Genomic DNA, 21,323 nt, shown 5'->3' with positions numbered 1-21,323 from the left:
AGATGAAGAAACTGAATCTTGAACCCAGACCATTCCGCCTCAAACCTCATGCTGTTTTCCTTCACCACACATCTCTCTTTTCTCCCACAGAAATGTCTTGCATGCCACGGCTCTTACACATTTCTGCTCAGGTCTTCTCCAAAACACCATTTATTGATTCACTCAGCAAGCATGTGTGGAGTACTCCTGAGCACCAAGCCAGGGGTTGGCTATGACACCATTGGCAAGCCCAGTGCCCCCCGGCCTTCCAGTGAGGGGTGTTCCCACAGTGACCAGGTGTCCAGCCCTTGTGTGCAGGTCCTGGTGGACCGCAGAGCCCCAAGACCCAATGAATGGAATGCACCAGCCTGACCTTCAGGGACTTAACAAAGGGCATTTGTATCATTCTTCACATTTTACACAGCCCTTTCTTGTCCATTCACTCATTTGATCCTGGCAACAAAGCTGTGAGGTGGACATCTCCCCCCGTCACCCCCCCACCCCCATTTTTCTGGCAAGGATGCTGAGAGGTCCCGCTCGGGTCATGTCTCAGGGAGCCGGGACAACAGCCCTCAGCCACGAAGCGTGTCCTTCCCGCAAGCTGGCTGCTGCCCTGATCATGCCCTGGGGTCTCCCATTGGAAGTTGGGGGCATCCTCGTGTGGTTTCTCACTTTCAACCCCACCTCAGATCTTTGACCAAACTGGCCATGCCCCCCTACCCCCCACCCACCCCCCAGCCCTCCTCCTAAGCCTGTGCCATCTTTTTCCCTCTCTCTAGGTCCCCAAGGCCCTCCAGGCGGGCTTTCCCAGGTCTGGGGGATGGGAGGCAGGAGGGGGGCCGTGACTGGAGGAGGGAGGGGGAAAGTTTCCTTCAGGGAGCTCCTCTGGGCCTCAGGGGCCCTGGCACTGGGCTCAACCCAGCTCAGCTCCTGGAACGTCAGCAAGATTGCGCAAAAGGCAAGGAGGAGAGAAACAGCCGTACACAAGGGTGGGGGAAAGGTTAGGCACAGGAAGCCGTGGGAGAGCCAGCGCGGCCCGCCATCCCGACTTCTTTCCCCAAACACACCAGTGTCCCCCCTGGGGATGCGTGTCGGTGAAGTCTGAGGCGTCCTGGTCAAGAAGGGCCCTCCCGAGCCGCCTCCGCCATCCCCGCCTCCGGGCAGGCTGCTTTCTCTGTCTCTTCCAAGCTGACTGGCTGAATGGTATGAGCCTTTCTGCCAGGGAAACCGAGGTCTAGGGAGGGAGAGAAGCTCTTGGGGGCCCCTGGGGCGGGAAGTGGGGACAGGGAGGGGAAGAGCATGAGCAGGCGGGATGCCAGCCGTGACTCCTACCTCTGTCCCCCACCTCCCCTCTGCCTGGTGTTCGGCGGGGGTGATGGTGATGTCACAGGTGTGGAGTGCCAGCCACGTGCTGGGCGCCAAGCAAAACAGCCAGGGCGAGTGCGTGCATCATCAGTGCCTGGGAAGGAAGGCCACCAAAAGAAGTGAGTCTGGTGGAAAGACTTGAACGAGGGAAGGGAGGCACCTGCCGGGTGGGCGGGGAGGCCCAGGATAAAGCCGCACTGCAGTGGACGCCGTGGGCACTGGAAGGGACATGCCCCTCAGCCTGCCCTGCTCTGCTCCCAAAGCTCGTAAATGCCCCAGACATGAGCCAGCCCAGGCCCCGCTACGTGGTAGACAGAGCTGCGTACTCTCTCACCCTCTTCGATGATGAGTTGGAGAAGAAGGACCGGACGTACCCACTGGGAGAAAGACTTCGCAGTGCCTTCAGGTAACGTGGCCCAGAGCCAGACCCCTCCCGCTCTGCTCCCCCCACAGTGCCCTGCCTGTGCCAGAGCACGGCCCTGCACCAGGGTCCCCAACACCAGGCTTGGAGAAGCCCCTGGGTGGGGGGAAACCCTACAACCTCAACTGTCCTGAGATACCCTCTCCACCCCCCCACTCCCCAGCGAAGACGCTAAGAGGAGCAAAGACCCCCCCCCACCAAAGCCTCTGAAAGGTTGCAGGTTGCCCCATCCTCTGCACGAAGCCTCGCCATATTCTTAGTCCATTTAAAACTCCCCTGGATCCTTGAGGGGGCTGAGCTGGACCTGTTGCAACCTGGGGTGTGAGGTGCAACATTGCCCCTACTTCTGTGTCCTGCTCCCTCCTTCAGATTCTGAAGCCACCACCACCATGCCCCTGTCCTCTTTCCCTCCTGACATGCCTTCCTTCTCCCGGGCCAGGAGTGTGCACAGCTGGCCCCTAAACTCCTGGGCACTCTTACAGGGGCCCGACCAGAATGGGGTCCCACTAGCCCCCAGACTCTCTCAATCTGCTCTCAGGTGTCTGGGCCTGGAGTAGGGAGAGAAGCGTGGCCTCTAGGGAAGGGGGCTACTCCAGGCGATCTAGAGCCAACTGCAGGAGCCTGGGGCCTTCATCTTCCCCCTTCCCAGTCTGCTGGCAGACTTCGCTAAGGCCGGCTGTGGGCTGGCTCTCGCTTGCTCACTCCCCTGGGGAAACAGCTGATTCAGTTACCTGGATTGAGGTCACTGGCAGTGGCTGAAGTGGCGATGCAGGTGGGACTGGTTCAGGCCGGGGAATCACCCACTTGAGTCTTTGCTAAAAGTCTCAGCCCAGCCCCACCTCTCCTGTGAGGCTCCATCTCTGTCCAGCAACAGTAAGACGCTGAGTGTCTGGCATCCAGGCCCTGTTCCCATACAGTGCCCCTGAAACAGGTGGCTTCTGCCGCCTTTGTGCTCGAGGAGTTTAATTCTGGGCTACTTCTGTGCTGGAGAGATGAGTGTACCTGCTATTAGCCCGAGAGGTTAGGTCTTGAGAACTAGAAAGTGCTATAGGGAACAAACAACTCCCATGAGGCCGGCACGGGAGCCTTGAACAGTGCCTGGTACACAGACAGTGCTCCAGTAAGTATTAGTATAATGAATGAATGGATCAAGAAGCTAATCCTTCTTCTCACTTCCCTCTTGGCCTCTGGAACCTCTGGAGAGATGCCTGGCATCTGCTTCCAGCTCTGCTGTCTGGCTTCAGAATGCTGCGTCCAACATATGGCAAGCTTGCAAGGAAAGGCTGGGCTGGTCCAAGCCCTCAGCGAGTTGTTTTTCTTCCCCTAGCCAGGTCTCTATGCATGGGGCCAGCGCTCCCTGCCACAGGCTGAGCTGATGGAGTTCCTGCCGGGCAGGTTCTCTTAGGACAAGACTTTAGTTACTTCCCGTCCGCCCCACTCACTGTCCACCATCCAAGGGAGGAAGAGGTTCCAGCCCACTCCAGAGAGAGCAGGGGGTCCGATGAGGATGGGAATGCCTTTCCATGGGGTGTTAGCTGGAACAGCAAATCTGGGTACAAAGCATTGCCTTGTGTAGCTTTCAGTCTTGGGTGACATCCAGGGGACCCAGTGTCAGGGAAACTGTTGTTGAGCAACAGCAAAGAGCAGAGATCGGTGGTAGACAGGAAAGGGTGCCTAATCAGGGCAGCCAGTGAATCACCAGATAGGCCCTGAGTATTTGAACTCCCCCAACTGGGAGAAGAAAAGCAAATGCCTCCCACCTCTTTCGAGTCATCAACCCACTGGTGATCACCCTCAAGTGTGTGGGTAACACTTGTTACTATTGCTGCTCAGTTTCTATGAAAGGACCTCGAGGTGTTCAACAAACAGGAAAGAGATCAACTCTCCCCACCCTGATTGGCCAACAAACAGCTCAGCTCCCTCAATCTTCCCTCCCAAAATGACTTAACAGGGGGACGAGCCCTGGGGTTGGAGCGGACTCACGACGGACATGGCGTGTGGGCAGAGGCAGCTGCAGGAAGTTGTAAAACAAAGAGCAGCGGCCCCCACTCAGGCTGTGTTCAGGAGAGCCCAACCTGTCACTTATTCATTCATTCATTCATTCAACACTTATTCACTAAACACCCAGTGTAATGTGCAGAGCGTGCAAAGGTGAACAAGAGTCAGACTGCTCACCTCAGTGGGCTTTGCTGTCTACCGGGAGAGAGGGATAGCAAGCAAGGGTTTACAGGTGCACACGGTACAGGAGGCCAGATGAGGAGAGGCAGGCCTGCGACACATCAGGCAGGAGAAAGGCCATCGAGATGGGCCTGGGCTTGACCCCCCGGAAGCTGAAGCCACCACAAAACCCAAACCTTCGTCAAGTCTTGGAGACTTCCCAGATAAGCAGCCACCAGCCGGGAGACCCACAGCTAACGGCCCGAGGTCCCAAGAGCCAATCTCTGCTTTTTCTTCTCTTCTTCTCAGTAGCCTGGCGCACCACACAGTGTGGGCGCCTCTGAATTTCAAATGTATTTGAGTGAATGAGTGAGTGAATAAGTAAATGAATAGATGGATGGGTGAAGGGCCAGGGCAAAGATAGGATTTTCCTCCCCAACCTGGCGTGTCCAGGCCATGCAGTCCTAACGGAGAGTCTCCCCTTTGCCCAACAGATGTTCCGCCACCAAGGTCAAAGCCGTGGTGTTTGGGCTGCTGCCTGTGCTCTCCTGGCTCCCCAAGTATAAGATCAAAGACTACATCGTCCCCGACCTCCTTGGCGGACTCAGCGGTGGCTCCATCCAGGTCCCGCAAGGTGAAGAGAACCCCTCCGCCAGGCCCGGCTGCTGCCCCCCAAACCCGCTGTGACCTCAGGAGCCCAGCGCACCCTGAGCCCCAGTCTCTGTCTCCGCAGGCATGGCCTTCGCTCTGCTGGCTAACCTTCCCGCCGTCAACGGCCTCTACTCCTCCTTCTTCCCGCTCCTGACCTACTTCTTCCTGGGGGGCATACACCAGATGGTGCCAGGTAAGCTGTCCCCTCTCAGAGGGCAGGATGACCTGGACCTTGGGTCTGACAAGAGGGGTTCAGCTGATTTTCTCTGGGTGCTCTGAGATGTGCTGGTCAGAACTGGAGGCCGCTTCCCTGTGGGTGCCAGTCTCTGTGACCTGAAAGAAACCACCTCACTTCCGTGAGCTTAGCATTACCTGTTCTGTCTCCCTCTCTGGAATGTGGGGAAGACTTGGCAGAACAAAATGTACCACGTGCTACAGAGATGTGAGAAATTCCTGTCTGACTCCTAGGCTAGTCCCAGCAGGCCACTGCAGGGCCACTTAGTTTCTCTGCTGCAAAGTAAGGTGGCAGAAAAGGGCCTGTCACAGGCCTGGTTCCTGGTCAGGCCCTGCGTGGATTTCCAGGCTCATCCTGTGTGCCAATGAGATAATATTAACCTGTTGAGGTGAAAGCACCTTGACAAGTGTAGGTCCGGGTGAGACCTGAATGGTTGTCGGAGACTTGGGGCCACCCCCCGGGGGTGGGGGGAACAGGCCTGGGCCCCTTTTCATTTCCAGGGGTGCGGCCCAGACCTCTGACTTTTGCTGACTGGGTGGGGCACCACAGGTACCTTTGCCGTTATCAGCATCCTGGTGGGTAACATCTGTCTGCAGCTGGCCCCAGAGTCGAAATTCCGGGTCTTCAATGATACCACCAATGAGACCTACGTGGATACAGCAGCCATGGATGCTGAGAGACTGCACGTGTCAGCAACACTGGCATGCCTGACTGCTGTCATCCAGGTGAGGGGCGCTTTCCCCACCAGAGCCCCTCGGGAGAACATCCCCCCATGCAGCCCCACCTCAAGTTTTTTTTATTTTTAATTCACTTATTTATGTATACAAGAACTGGGGTACAGGTCAGAGGTACGGGGAATGACAGGATTCACTAGAGACAGAGTGGGGAACAGGTCAAGTGGATTGAAATATACTGAAATATACTGCTGAGGGGAGCAGTGGGCGAGACAGGAGAGGTCTGCTGTCTGGCCAGAAATGGAACTCATGCCGCAGTAGCTGCGAAGAGCTTCTTAGTGCTGTGACTCAACACCTTGCACCTCCAGTGAGGTCCCCACCTCAAATGTTGACACTAAAGCTGATGCAGGCCCTGACCTCTGCCCTCTCCCCCATTCCAGAGCCACAAAGCGCTCTAAAGATCAGTGTTTCTCCTCACCTGTCCCTGGCAGCACAAGAGTGGCATCTGTGGCCAATTAAACTGTCCTGAGATGACCTGAAAGACTCCTTTGGCCCTGCTACCTGGCAGGCCTGTGTACAGGCCTCTGGTTCCCTCACATCCTATCCCTGCAGGCTCCTCTGCTCCAGGCTTCCACAGGAGCAACCACCCAGGTGCCCTGGCCCTGGTGGGGAGGACCCTGCTAGGTTTCAGGGCAGGGTCGGGATGCTGGAGCAGGAAGCCGCCTCACTGAGTACCTTCCGGGCATTTGTCATGCATTTTGTGGCTTTGGGTTGTTTCATTGTGCCAGAAACAAGGCTAGGCCCTGGGGATAAAAGATAAGTGAGTATAGAGGTCCAGTTCTCAAGCACAGGAAGTCGCCATGTCAACAGATACATTTGCAGCTGAGATAAGCACAAAATAGGGTTTGGTGCAAAGTAGCTATGAGAATGCCAAAGAGCATCAGGGAAGACCCGCCTCCAAGAGAGGAGGTGACATTCGACCTGGGTCTTAAAGGATGAGTAGAAGTTGGCCAGTCACTGAGTGAACAAGGCCCAGAAAGACAATCAGGGAGGGGGGGACAGCCCCCCAAACCACAGACGCCTAAGAGAATGTGAACTGACCAAGGAATGGCAAGGCCAGAAGTTTGATGTGGCTGGAGGATGGGGCTGTTTGAGGGATGGGCTGGAGAAGAATCTGGATTGGTTGGCAGGGGCCAGGATGAAGTCTCAGTTCTGTCCACTAAGCAGTGGCGTTGGGCCTGACTGCCCATCTCCAAAGGTCAGATGTGATGCGGGCGGGGAGGACAAAAGCAGGGTAGGGCAGCTGCTGCGGATGACACGGTGGCCCGGGCAAGAGTGATGGCGGCCTAGTTCAGGGAGGCAACTACGAGGAGAATGGTGGAGACCGGGCTGGGCAGGACATTTCACCAGATGCATTACCAGGGCTTGTTGGCGGGCTGGATGCAGGATGGTGAGTCATGTACTTCCGGTTGGCTAATGAGGTGATGTTGCCATTTACTCAGAGAGGAAACACTGGGGAAGACCAGGTTTGCTTTACTGGGGAGAAAGGTGACATGACAGAGGCCCATCCCCTCAGGAACTGAAGGTCTCCAGTGACGCAGTGAAGGCACGCAGGTCACCAGGGCCTGTTTCCCTGGAGCAGCTGCTGCCCTGGGGCTGCACGAGACACCAGTCCTGGTTCGGTCTGGCATGTCAGGGGGCTGCTAACGCCTCCTGGTCTTCTCCCCGCTCCCCTCCCCTCTCAGATGGGCCTGGGCTTCGTGCAGTTTGGCTTTGTCGCCATCTACCTGTCTGAGTCCTTCATCCGGGGCTTCATGACCGCCGCAGGCCTGCAGATCCTGATCTCAGTGCTCAAGTACATCTTCGGGCTGACCGTCCCTTCGTACACAGGCCCAGGCTCCATCGTGTTTGTGAGTCCAGGGGTACCCGCACCCCGAGAATGGGAAGGGGCCTGAGCAGACACATAAGCAAGGTTTGCTGTCTCCAGAAGCTGTGCGCTCCTGTTTGGGAAAATCTCTCAAGCAAGGCGGCCTGTCGTTCACGGAAGTCCCGGCCTAGGGAGGGAAGATCAAAAACACAAGCTGTGGGGAGCTGATAGTCTCTGTGTTCATCCCTTTAGACTCTAGAACACTCTAGAACAACCCCCACGCCCCACCCCATCCCTCAACCCCTTCTTCCCAGGAAACTCTCCCTTCTGTCCAATCTCCATCCTTCTCCCTTCAGTTTGAACTCTAGAGAAAGAGAGGAAACTGCTACCCTCACCCCAGCACAAGCACCCAGCCTGGTGCCCAGCAGTGCACTCTGAAAGCTGCCTTGGCACTCCATTGGGCCTCCCTGCACTGACCACATACCCTAGGGCGAGGGCGGCACAGAAAGAGGGGGGCACCATGGCGTGATGCTCTCTCCTCCAGACCTTCATTGACATATGCAAAAACCTGCCGCACACCAACATTGCCTCGCTCGTCTTCGCCCTCATCAGCGGTGCTGTCCTGGTGCTGGTGAAGGAGCTCAATGCCCGCTACATGCACAAGATCCGCTTCCCCATCCCCACGGAGATGATTGTGGTGAGGCCTGGTGCTGGGGCCCCAGTGGAGAAGCCATGGGAAAAAGGAATCCAGCTCTGTAGAAGGGATCGTGCTTAGTGAAACAAGCCAGAAGGAAAAGGAAAAATACCAGATGGTTTCACTCATGGCAGGAGTATAAAGGACCAGGCGGGAAAATAATAATAATAATGCACAACTATATACCAGAGACATTTTACGGGGGTGGAGTGGGGAATGGGATCAAAAATGGGAGGGGTGGGTGGAAGTACACTGGACTATGGTGATGGCACACGAGTGAATTGGTGGTGGAAAGTCCACAGAGATTACAACTGAGATGGGAAAAGGCACAAAATGATGTAAAAATAAACTATTATATTATTTAAAAAAAAAAAGGAATCCAGCTCTAGTCAAGGCCACGGGAGGCCTATACGCTCCCCACCTCGCTGGCAGGCAGAGGAACAGGAAGCTGGGGGTGAATCCATTCCACCACCACCCCCACCCTCTGTGTGACTCCCATTCTTCCTGCTTCTTGGCTTGTGGCCTCAGGGAAGCAGGGAAGTAGGATTTGGGGTATGCAGAGAAAAGGGAGGCTGAGGAGAGACCCCTGTGGGGACCCCAGCTTAAAGCCCATTCCTATTCTCCACGCTGGCATTTGCAGGTGGTGGTGGCAACAGCTATCTCTGGGAGCTGTAACATGCCCCAAGTGTATCACATGCAGATCGTAGGAGAGATCCAGCATGGGTGAGTCCAGAGGCCAGAAACCAGGCCCGGGCCCACCACACCCTCACCAAGCCGGGGCTCAGAGGCTGGGATGCGATGACCCTGCGAGCGCATTGCCAACCAGGGGACCCTGATCTCTCAGCAAGGGTTGCCGTTGCTCCCTGTGGAGAGAGCCATGGGCGACCAGGGCTGGCTGCTTTACTACATCGGAGCCTTAGGGGCCACCCTGCCCCATGGCCTGCCTCATTCAATGGGCTCTGTTAAATGAAAGGGGGGTGTCCCGTGGGTGTGTGGACTTCCCAGGATCTGGGAGCAAGCAAACAGTGCCCTGCTGCTTTCCGGCCTCCGTGCTTGCACAGGTGTGGCCTCTAGATCTCTGCTCTAGAGCAACAGTGGCTGCCCCATCTTTGAACAAGGATTCAGCTCAGAGCGGTCTCCCCTGAGGACCGCCGCACACGGTGGTGCCCAGCGGACCCTGCGGGTGGGTGAAGGACTCGGGCCCTCCCTCTCCTCACACCCTTGGGCCCAGTCTCCTCTGCTCCTTGGCAGGTTCCCCGCTCCGGTGCTGCCTGTGGTCTCGCAGTGGCAGGACATGGTCGGCACGGCCTTCTCCCTGGCCATCGTAGGCTACGTCATCAACCTGGCCATGGGCCGCACACTGGCCAACAAGCATGGCTATGACGTGGATTCCAACCAGGTAGGCCCGGCCAGCACGGCAGGGCTGAGCAAGATGGTCAGGACACGTCCCTCCCTGGTGGCACAACGGGTTAAGACTCAGCGTTATGATGCTCTCTGCAGCCACTGAGTTCGAACCCCAGCCAGAGTGACGACCGACATGGCTGGGCTGACCTCTCCTGACCTGCCCGCTGCTCCCCTCAGCAGTGTACTTCAGTACATCTGCTTGTCCTGCTCCCCACTCTGTCTCTGGTGAATCCTCTCACCCCCTGTTCCTCTGGCCTGCACCCCAATTCTTTTACACATAAATATGTAAATCTTTATTTAAAAAAGAAAAGATGGTCAGGACCAACAGAAGCCTGGCAGGAAGCACCTTGGGATCTTGGCCTGAGCAGTAGGGTGCTGGTGGGAGGTGGGTGGGTCTCTCACCCCAAGATATGACCTCTGATCAGGAGTGCATGGATTTATAGTAGTGGGGTCACTTTCAGGCCCTAGGCTCAACATCCAGGCTGTCTGGCCAAGCATGCTTGGTTAGGACACTGCTGCGCCCCATGCACCCCGGCTTCTATCCTGCCCTGTCCCATAGGAGATGATCGCCCTGGGCTGCAGCAACTTCTTTGGCTCCTTCTTTAAAATCCATGTCATCTGCTGTGCTCTCTCTGTCACTCTGGCTGTGGATGGAGCTGGAGGAAAATCCCAGGTGAGCCCTGTTCTACGGGGGGGGGGGGGGGGGGGGGGTTTAAACAGAATGCACCCCTGGGAGCCAGGCCAGCGCTCCAAGCTCCCCCTCTGCTCCCTAGTATCCACTCTGCCAAGATCTCACACCTGCTCCCATCCCCAACTCTGTCTGAACAGGTGGCAAGCCTGTGTGTGTCCCTGGTGGTGATGATCACCATGCTGGTCCTGGGCTCCTATCTGTACCCACTCCCCAAGGTAAGAGCACCGTGGGAGCAGAAGCCAGCGAGTGTCCAGAGAGAACAATCCCTAAGCATGTGTGGCTCTTTGCAAATGACACAGTACCGCTGTCCCTGTCTCACTCAATCCTAATCATGACCGGTGAAGCAGATCACGTAGGTGTTATTTCCCCCATTTTACAAATGAAGGAAACTGAGGCGGAGAGTCTGAGTGATCTGTGCACAGGGCAGGCTCCCAGACACCAGCCCAGCCGAGCCCATTCTCCAGTCAGCACTTACCTGTGCCTGGGGGCTGCTGGGGAGCTAAGAGTGGGAGAGGCATTAACAGAGGCTATTTAGGGAGAAGGGACCAGGAAAGGACAAAGATGGGGCCAGGATGGGTCCCCCCTCAGGACCTGCCTCTCTGAACCTAAGGCTGGGTGCTGAGATTTGGGGGCTCTGCTGGGGAAGGTGGACAGAGCCCCAGCTCCACTCTGCCAGGCTCCAGGGTCAGATGCTGTGGGAGGGCAAGAACAAGGGGACACCCAGAGGCAAGAAACCGGGTCTGCTTCCCCAGTCTGTGCTAGGGGCCCTGATAGCCGTCAACCTCAAAAACTCCCTCAAGCAACTGGCCGACCCTTACTACCTATGGCGGAAGAGCAAGCTGGACTGTGTAAGTACTGGGTGGCCCCTGGGTACCCCCAGGCTCCTGCCTCCCCCAATCCCACAGCAACTTCACTTGTCATTTCTGCCGTCAGCAACTCCCCCTGCTCCCTAATTAGCACAGCCCAGTGTTAAGAGCCCAGAGTTTAGAATGAGGCATCCGATGCTCAAACCCCAACTCCAGTGCACTGACCCGGGGTCCAAAGCAAGCCCCTTCACTACCCCAAGTCTCAGCTTCCTCATCTGTGCAAAGGGGAGTTTGACTCTCTGCCCCCCGGGGTTGCCTAGGAAAAAGAACTGAGATAATGCGGGTGAGCAGGAATGTCTGGATTGTATTTTCTGGTCAACAAAATCAGGTTAGTATTGTTTTTGTGATTAAGAGTTGAAAAAAAAAAAGCATCTTTCAACCACAAACAAAACCTTAAAGCATAAAGCCAGCAGACCAGAGCCTTGAGTAAGTCACCAGGCTTCGGGGGGCTGCACCTCATCTGTCCCAGAGTGGGGGGTGGCCGCTGCGTCACACACTGGCGTTGAGGATTAGGTGAGACCAGAATGGGAAACCACCACGGGGCCGTAACATGCCGCGCAGACCTGACTTACCGTAACCATTAGTCACATCCTCGCCGCATCTGCCACCGGACAACAATAATAGGTCACCTCAGGTTGACAACGCTGTTTACCCCCATTAAGCTCTGCCTCCATCTAGGAGACAGGGCGTCCTGACCTGCTCTTGAGATGGTGAAAGAGGCTCAGAGAGGTTAAGCAACTCAGCCGAGACCCTGCAGGCAGTAAGTGGAAGTCTGCTTTGGAACCTCGAGGCTTAGACTCCACACCTTGGGCTCTTGGGAAAGCACACCCATGTGTGCGGGGAAGGACATCCTGAACCCCAAGAATGAGCAGCATACCTGCAATCCCCTGTGAATGAGCGTGAGGAAACGGAGAACGAAGACGCAGCTCCCAGGCTAGAGATCCACTCCCCCACGTCCCCCATGGCCCCCTGGCCCGGGGCAACAGTCCCTGGCTCTGAAACTGTGCTCTGGGTTCTGATCTGATCATCACGATTCTCTTCAGGGACACAGGGATTCCTCCCCTGAGAGGGATCTGGGGGTCTCTAAAGGGCCTAGGGGCACCTAAGGTATCTAGTCCAACCCTTAGCCAAGCTCCTCATGGACAGGCCATGGAGTAGAGGAGAATTGTGTCAGGGTGAAGACTCTCACCTGGGCACCCACAGGTCTGTCACTAGGCTGGGGCCATCATATTCTTTAGCTCCGTAATCCTTTCAGGAAACAGGGATTGTTATCCCCCCCCCCCCTTTTGAATTAGGCAACAAAGCTTACTTAACCCATCACCAAGAGAATGAAACTTGAAACTCAGAAACATCTGACATAGACTCTTCTTGTCTTTGTCATCACACTTGCCTGTGGGCTTGCCTATTAAAAACCAGACAAGATCAAGGAACCAATTAGAAGGAATTCAGGGGAAATGAGCAAGTGTATCCAAAGTACAAATGCATGAAATAATGAAAAACGTGGTGAAAAAGAAAGGGTGTGTGTGAGGTTGTGCTAGCAGAGAATGGCCTTGGTTAATCCAGGAAGACTTCCTGAAAGAGGCAGTTTTCTCCCCAGGACTGTTTTGATATCTCTCTCCTCATAGTGCATCTGGGTGGTGAGCTTCCTCGCCTCCTTCTTTCTGAGCTTGCCGTATGGTGTGGCCGTGGGTGTCGCCTTCTCCGTCCTGGTTGTCGTCTTCCAGACCCAGTTGTAAGTAACAGCCCCTCCCCCCAAGGTACAGCAGTGGGGTCCCTGGGTCAGGTTGCCAAAAGCTCCGTGCCAAGGCTCAGCTCTACTGCCTTCTAGGTCTAAGGGACTCTGAACCAGCCAAAGCTGGTTCTTACATCCTGAAAACCCCCCAGGAAGCCTGTCATGGTCTAGAGGGCTAGGGGCCAGGGAAAGTAGGAGAGCAGATGGATAAAACTCAGCAAACTGTCAAGGCACTGTCAGACCCCAGACTTGTTGAGACATCCCCCCATCCGGCCACCACCCCACCCACTGCTCCCCAGTAAGACTCAAGCCAAAAGACAGCTGCTGTGTCCTCCCTATAAAATTAGGATTAGAGGCCAGGGCATAGAGAGGGGGCCTACCATTTAGTTGGAAGAATGCTGATTGTGAGGGAGTCCTGCTCTCTCCTCTTGAGAACTAGACCAGGACGTGGTGACTTTGGGGCCACTGAAGCCTCTTACCCTGTGTGCTCCTGGCTGCCTGTCACCTCTCTAGTTTTAGCATGAGCACAGGCACTAGGCATGTATTCCAGGGCAGAAAGACTCACGGGATGGGGGAGGGCCTGGGCTACCCGTTCTGCCCCAGACCCCACCCCCACAGCCTCAATTGCTGTTAACTTTCGCTTACATTCTGCTTTCCCTCCCTCTGCCAGTCGCAATGGCTATGCCTTGGCCCAAGTCATGGACACCGACATTTATGTGAATCCCAAGACCTACAATAAGGTGGGTGATCCAAGTTCACGGTGCCCCTCTTTGGCCCTCCCCCACCTCAAGGAGAAGGGTTTGTGGTTGTTATTGTCGTTTTGAAGATAGTAAGTATTTTACTAACTGAGCTCAGTCTCTTCATAGGTCCACGAAATTGAGGGGATTAAGATCGTCACTTACTGCTCCCCTCTCTACTTTGCCAACTCAGAGATCTTCAGGCAAAAGGTCATTGCCAAGGTAAGACTCCACCCTCTGGGGTCTAGATGGGCTGGACAGAAAATGACCAGGAGAAGGAAGAACGGAGGCTGGGAGCCAAGAGCAGGCCACCAGCAAGAGGGTGGACGTCCAGACTGCCATCGACTCTGTCCCCACAGACAGGTGTGGACCCCCAGAAAGTACTGCTGGCCAAGCAAAAGTACCTCAAAAAGCAGGAGAAGGGGCGAATCATAGCCACCCCACAAAGGAAGTCTCTCTGCATGAAAACCAAGGTGAGAGGAGCGAGGGGCCCCTGCCCTGAGCTGCCCCCACTTCCCAGCACCTCTGAGGCAAAGACATCAGGTCTGACCACTGGGCCCTCTCCTGAGTCAGGCCTGCCAATTCCCAGCGAAGCACTGCCTCTCACCCCCCCACCTCCCATCCCGTTTTCCACAGAGATAAACTCAGAACAGCCCCAGATGGGGAGCAGCAGTGGATTTCCTGAGGTGCCCAACCATCCAGAGCCAGCATGGGGGAGTGGGTGTGGGACTTTTGGGGCCCCTCAATCACAAAACAGAGGTGCTTGTTTCCCAAAGGGCTTCTCCAGGGCTTGGCAGTGGGGGCGCGGGGGTGGTATTTCAGTGCTCTCTTGGAGGGGCCTCTTACTTGGTCTGGGTTGTGGGAGACCAAGCTTTCAGGCCCTGCCTGAGGGAGGAGCTTGACAAGAGGCCTTGCCTATAAGGTTTTCCAGGTTTCTATTCACCACTGAGTTCAGTTCTCTACCTCCCTGCCCAGCGTCAGCGCCTGCCTGACCTGTTGGCAGACCCCTGACTGCTGCCCGCCCGCCCCCCCCAGACTGTCTCCCTGCAGGAGCTCCAGCAGGACTTTGAGGGTGCCTCCCCCACCGACCCCAACAACAACCAGACTGCTAATGGTGCCAGCGTGTCCTACATCACCTTCCGCCCTGACAGTGCCCCAGCTACCCAGAGTGAGCCTCCAGCCTCTACGAAGGGCCCCAGTGATCCAGCTGACCTGCTGGCCAGTGTCCCACCCTATGTCACCTTCCACACCCTCATCCTGGACATGAGTGGGGTCAGCTTTGTGGATTTGATGGGCATCAAAGCGCTGGCCAAGGTGAGCAGAGGGAGTGCCAGCCTGCCTTCCACCCCCACACCCTCAGCCCTGTCCCTACACAACCCTTCCTTGAGGCCTTCATCTCCACAAACTGAGGAGGGAAATTCACCAACAGAGCTAAAGGCTTCTAAGGATTCTAAAGACACCCCCACCCCCTGCCCACAAGGGCAGAATGCCCTCTGCAGAGCTTGCCCAGATAGTCCAGAGGCAATCGCTGGCGGCGACGCCAAAGCTCAGGCCCACTTGTGTCGCCTCACACCCCTCTCTATCAGAGGCCTCTCACACTCCTTTCAGCCCACCAGGAAGCCGCCAAGGGTCCTCTGAGCCTGTCACGCTTGGCCCTGCTTCCTGTCTGCTGCTCCTTCCCTCTCACCTAGACACTACCTGGCATCAGCTAGTTCTGGCCAACCCCGAGAGAAAAAGAAAAAAACATCCACAGGCCAAATAGGCCTCCTCCCCCAAGACACCTTGAATAAATGTCTCTGACTGATAACCTTTCAACAGCCACCAGGATAGCAGGGAGCAGGCAAACCTCAGAGCTGGCTCAGACAGACGCAGCCCAGGAGAAGCAGGAGACAGAGGGGCATGGCGGTTGGCACCAGAGGCCAGGTGCAGAGAAGGCCCCGGAATCCAGCCTGCCTCCCTGGCCTGGACTGCCCTCTGGATGGGCTTGGCTAGGCGCCTAGCTGCTCCAGGGCTTGGTTCTCCCCACCGTCTCTGCCGGAAGCCACAAAGACAAGACAGAGGAGGGGTCTGGAAAGCGAAGCTACTGGAAGAAAAAGTCTGGGCTATGGGGGCTAAGTGCCCTCCTCGTTGGCACAGTCTCCTTCCACCCCGCTTTCCAGAGGAGCCCTGGGCCAGCACTCCAGGGAGAAGTGGTGTGCTTTGCTGCTATTTTTACCTTTGGCTGCAGTGTTCTCGGGTTGCTTGTTTGTTTGACTTCCCCTTCTGAAGTGCATTTTGTGAATCACTTTTGAGATCCACTCAGAACATTCCTTTCCTTCTGTCTCCTTCCCCAACCCTTGTAGCTGAGCTCCACTTACGGGAAGATCGGAGTGAAGGTCTATTTGGTGAACATTCATGGTAAGGGGAGAACACTGAAGACCGGTCAGGGGGTGGGGTGGACACGGGCGCGTGGGACGCTGAATCGCGAGGGCAGTCGAAGTGAGAGCACCCAGATAACCCCCCGAATGACTGCCAGCTTGTGAGAGCCTCAGACGTGAGTCAGAAGAGACCATGGTCCTGGAGACTCTCAATGACAGAGTCAGGGTAACAGAGCCGAGAAGGACAACAGATGCTGATCTGTTCCAACACTAATTTGCTGTTGTCTCCTTAACCCAATCATTTCTATCGGGGGAGTCAATTTCTACTTCTATAGAATGAAAAGTGGATTAGGTAAACTTGAGGACCTTCTCCATATCTGAAAGTTCACCCATCTAGCTAGGTAGAGACTCTGCCCACCCAGGAAACACACAAAGACGCAGTTTGTTGTTGTTGTTGTTATATTTTTATATCATTCTTCATTTTCCCATCTCAGTTGTAATTCCCACCACCAGTTCACCCGTGTGCCATCACCATAGTCCCGTGCAACTTTTCCACCCCATTTTTTAATCCCACTCCACCCCTGTAAAATGTCTCTGGTATAGTTGCTCATTGTTTTTTGTTTATTCTTTACTGCAATTGCTTTTTCCTCAACCCTCCCCCCAATCCTTGACACTCAGCTATGAATGAAACATTAGGTATTGTTCCTTTTCTTTCTGGCTTATTTCACCAAGCATGATCCCTTCCAGCTCCATTCATGTTGCTGCAAAAGGCATGCGTTTATCTTTTTGATAGCTGAGTAATATTCCATTGTCTATATGTACCACATCTTTGTAATCCAAGATGCAGTTTTTGTGTTTGTGGCCTTCAGAGGGCGCCAAACACAGCCTGGCCACACTCCAGGCAGTGGAGATTCACATCTAGGCAACTGTGCAGAGTCCAGGGACATGAAACAGCAGTGTGCACAGACAGACAGAATGAGAGGGGCACGTGCGCACACCCAGTTTCCTGGGTGTTGGGCCTTCTGGGGTCCCACCCTGCAGACCACGCTGTGTGGGCTCCCAAATTAGAACCAGTGGATTCTCCCCCCTTTACTGGGCACTCCCAGGCTCTAGCAGTAAGAGCCCCATTGCCTGTTTGAGGTTGCAGGGTAAACAGAAGTGTACACCACACAGCATAGAACTGGCAGCAGCTTCCTCAAAGACACGTTAGCCTTTCCCTCTTCATTTGCCGGGAAGTCCTGACTCCCTGAACCAAGCGGCTTCCTTCTGCGTTAGGCCGAGATCATCATCAGCAAGAGCTTGTTGCCCTCTGCTGCCCATACCTGGTATTGCAAGGCCAAGGCCCGCCAAGGGCATTCAGCCCTCACTCAGACTCCCCTCCCCTTCCCTCTTACCTCACACCCCTCCCCATCCCCTCAGCCCCCCACCCACGCCCCCACGCCCCAGCTCCAGTTTATAGGGCCGTTCTCTTTCCTCAGCTGACTTCTCCCTCCTTCCAGCCCAGGTGTACAATGACATTAGCCACGGAGGCATCTTTGCAGATGGGTCCCTGGAGCACAGCCACGTCTTCCCCAGCATCCATGATGCTGTCCTCTTTGCTCAGGCAAATGCCAGAGAAGTGGCCCCGGGATGCGACTTGCAAGGGGTAAAGGCTCTGCCCCTGAACATTCAAGGTCCCAGGGGTGAAATAGCATAGGTGGCAGGGGAGGAGGAGGGGGAGGCCTCCAGGGCCAATTCATTGACTTTACTACTGTCCACTAGTAGTTTTCTTGTCTTGGAAATGGGGACACGGAATTACCACCACTGATTGACCGCACAGGGGTGTTTTTTTTTGTTTTTTTTTTTGTCTTGGGGTTCCTCATAATTCTTTTATTTCTTTTGAAAGTGCTTTGTATATTGTAAAATATTTTCTTAATATTAATTTTCAAATCACACAGATACCAAGAGCACATTAGGTTGATCCCCATATTAGCCTTGCTGACCCTTCCTGCTCCTTCACTATTTCCGAAGGGCTTTTAGGAAAGGGAGGAAGGAAACCTGCCCGTTTAATTCAGCAGAGTTTGGGGCATTTCAGGCTGGTCATGGATGAAGAAGCTGGATCCAAGTTTTGTCTCAACTCCTTGACATTTAATTTCCTAGCTCAGTGAGTGGTGACCAGAGGGGGCACACACACACACACTGATGAAGATTCCTGAAAGCTGAAAATTGCACCCTGTTGGGGTCCCTGGCCAGTCCTCCCCAGCTACAGCTAATTTCCGACTGGTCCCCTCTCAGTTCAGCCAAGTTGGTGCCCCAGCTCTGGATTAAAACCCGCCCTGCCTCAGTGGGTAACACGGGAGGGTTTTCTGGCCTTATGCAACCATGCGCTCTTTGCTTTAAGAGATGGATGAAGTGAAGCCGAGGTTCAACGCGTGCCAGGCTGCCGGAGGATGGGGCCACCCCAAGAGGCTGTTGGGAGCAGGGCCTGTGGCTCCGTGAGCTTGTCCACAAAGCAGAGAGGGCGATGCCACAAGAGGCCTTGCCACCTGTTACTGGCCAGTTGCTCACTTATATATTTAAAATACCGCACGTTATATATAAAATAGACTATATATTTACAGGTTACAGCATATAAATTACACACACCCCTTTCAATGGCATGGTGAGGTAGAGACCACCAAAGTGTGTCTGATTGTCTTACTCTTACGGAAGAGGACAGAGGTTCCCGGAGAAGAGAAATGGCTTCCCCGAGGTCAGGCAATGGGCCAGCCAACACTGGACTCTGGGACCTCCCAGCCTCCAAATGCCCATGATGGAGAGCAGAGGCTGACAATGCTGTGCTTAAAGGGAGGAGACCACTTTGGACTGTATTTTGTGGGGCAGATGAAGGAGGAGAGTGAAGTGGGGAGAGTCAGAAAATACAGTGCCCCCGAAATCTGCCACCTGTCCCAGACTTGATCATCAGCCTCTGGAGTTCAGTCTGCACCCCTTTCTCCCTTCCAGGCTCCCCTGGACCCAGAGCTCTCCTTGTATGACTCAGAGGAGGACGGTCCTGGCTACTGGGATTTAGAGCAAGTAAGTGTGGGTGAGGCGAGGAGGGAGAAGAAGCAGGTCCCCCAAATACCCACGAGGGCTTGCTCCAAGCCAGGGCTGTCACTTCAGGAAAACAGTCTCTCTCATCTTTCTTTTAATAGCAGAGCTTAATTCTTCTCACTCCCTAACACCGTGGGGGAAGGGATCGCTGCTGGACCAAGTCCTGGAGAGCTAATAGCTATTCTTAACTCCCAGCACATCAACCACATGACCTTGGGCGAGACACTTCAGCCAATAGGCTCCGGTTCTGGTCACTGTAAATAAGGGAGACATGGGTAACCCCTGTCCCGGCTAGTAGGGTTAGTAGGGTTTACATTGGTTCTTTAATTAATTCAGTGGACATTTAGGGCTGGTGTATTGTTTCCCTGACAGTTTCAGGGTGAGCACCTAGCAGTGAACAAAACAAAAATCCCTGTCTTAGAACAGTATTCCGGAAGGGCTGAACTCGAGGGGCACAAATTCTATAGGTACACATCTTATTGCGTGTGGTCAGCCCTGAAGAGCTAAAAGTTCTGCAAGTGTGAGGGGTAAGTGTCCCCCCAGGGCACTAAGACCTGCAGCACCCTAAGTTAAAAGACCCCAGATGACTAGTTGAGAGAAATCTGGTTTTGGGTCTGTTTGCAATAACACCCGATTTAAGCCTCTCTCTGTTCCTGCTGGACTTGAGTTCCACGGGCCTCTGAAGGCCTTCTCTGGGGGTGCTGGGATGCAGGGGGATTCTAGGAAATTGAGCAGGAACCACAGAGATTTAGCAGCTGATTTCTGTGCCCTTCCTGTGGAATCTCTAGCACATTCCAAAAAGCCTGGAGCGTCTAGACCTCAGTGGTTCATGAGCACAAGCTCAGGCTTGAACACTTTTCCACAGACCAACGGAGCACCAGAAGTGACTCAAAATTAGACCCCAGGTGTTTTCTCCTATCATCTTTGCAGCGGTTCATGTCTTAGGCTGCCTCTCACCGCTGACACTGTGCGCACACACACACACACACACACACACACACACACACACACGTGTACGCACACTCACGGTGCCTCTTCACAGCATTGGCACCTGATGGCCTTGGCCACCCTGCAGCTGCAGGTCCAGGCTCCCTTCCCCTCCCTTTCTTCCCTGCAGGAGATGTTCGGGAGCATGTTTCACGCAGAAACACTGACCGCCCTCTGAGGGCCCAGCCGGTTGCTATGCTGCCTTCAGTGTGCTGGACACTGGGGACTTCCTTAAGGATGCGCCTGGGGTCGCAGAGTGGCGGGTCAAGCAGAACACCTCCGTATGCTTTGATCCTCTCTGTTCTCCACTTCCTCTCGTCTCCCTCCCTCCCGCCTTCCTGCCTGTAGGGTGGGCCAGCCTCAGCCTCAGGAGGACACACATCCTCCCCATTCCCGGACCTCAGGGCCCCACCACAATGAGCAAGCCTCTGCTCTCCTGCCACACACCACAGGCTCTGCCCATGTGCATGGACGGGACCCTGACGTCCAGGCTTTAGCAGTGAGCCGAGAACACAGGGAAGGCCCAGCTGTGCTCACCTAGGCTTGCCTGGCAGTGCTAGGTAGTGCCGAACTGTAACAGGACACGAGGAACAACATGCATAGGGCTTGGTGGCTTCCCCTCCAGCTTCCCAACTCCACCTATGATGGTTCTGCACCTGCCAACACAGGAATCTCTATCTTGGCGGCTGTGGCCCATTCCCCGTCATCCGGGGTACTAGGACCTCCATGGCTAGTCAGCACACCACACTAGCTGGAGGAGTGGCTAGGACTCCCAAGGCCACCAAGCTACCTCCCCAGGGCAGCCCCCCAAGGTAGCCACCCCACCGCCTAAAGCAATGTCATCCCCCCACCCTCAGGGGCTGCTCTCTTCCACTTGAGACTGAGGATGAACCCAAAGGAGACAGGAGAGGCAGGCAGAATCCTCTGGCAACATAGCAATAAATACTGGTTATTATGCACAAGAACTTTCAGAAATGCCAACCCAGGGCAAATGAGTGGGGCCTGACCCGACAACTCCCCTGTTCTCAAAGCACCACACCACCACCACCAACAACCCCCCCCCCCATGGAAATCTGCCTTGTCTTTCTTCACTTACAAAAAGCCAATGATTTTAACTCTCCTTTATCAGTTTGTGGCCTGAATCTTTCCCCCAGGTAAGGGAAGAAGCCCGCAAGGACTAACAGTAACCCCTAAGTGGGTGCAGAATGTAGAGAAGGTTTGATCCAAATTGGGTCTGCTTCCATGAGGTTTCCTTACCAAACTCAGAACCTAGGCCACCTTCTCCTAGAAAAGGTGAGAAGAGGGTGTGTGTTCTCCATGTATATAAGGAGAAATCCTACTGTTCACTTGAAAATAAATATGTTCCATGTGCAAGTATTCTGGGAAATTTCCATGGAAATGCACAGAAAATTTACTGGCCTTTCCCCATTACCT

The 21,323-nt window shown here is 54.9% G+C and overlaps 1 protein-coding gene across 1 annotated transcript; it reads left to right on the top strand.

Annotated features, from left to right (window-relative positions):
* The first annotated feature begins 1,625 nt into the window (after positions 1-1,625).
* On the top strand, positions 1,626-20,067 carry SLC26A9 (solute carrier family 26 (anion exchanger), member 9). Its single transcript, XM_004685560.1, has 20 exons — positions 1,626-1,750; positions 4,417-4,556; positions 4,656-4,766; positions 5,358-5,533; positions 7,228-7,392; positions 7,894-8,046; positions 8,684-8,766; positions 9,295-9,442; positions 10,007-10,120; positions 10,276-10,353; positions 10,891-10,986; positions 12,630-12,736; positions 13,407-13,476; positions 13,603-13,695; positions 13,833-13,946; positions 14,509-14,787; positions 15,816-15,870; positions 17,330-17,475; positions 18,813-18,884; positions 20,020-20,067. The coding sequence occupies exons 1-20, from the start codon at positions 1,626-1,628 to the stop codon at positions 20,065-20,067; spliced, it is 2,373 nt and encodes a 790-aa protein (XP_004685617.1).
* The last annotated feature ends 1,256 nt before the right edge of the window (positions 20,068-21,323 follow it).

Source organism: Condylura cristata, unplaced genomic scaffold (genome assembly GCF_000260355.1).
Source record: "Condylura cristata isolate star-nosed mole 26May11 unplaced genomic scaffold, ConCri1.0 scaffold00018, whole genome shotgun sequence".
NCBI classification, from domain to species: Eukaryota; Metazoa; Chordata; class Mammalia; order Eulipotyphla; family Talpidae; genus Condylura; species Condylura cristata.
The sequence above is the reverse complement of the archived record's forward strand: the minus strand, read 5'-3'. Positions and strand labels throughout refer to the sequence as shown.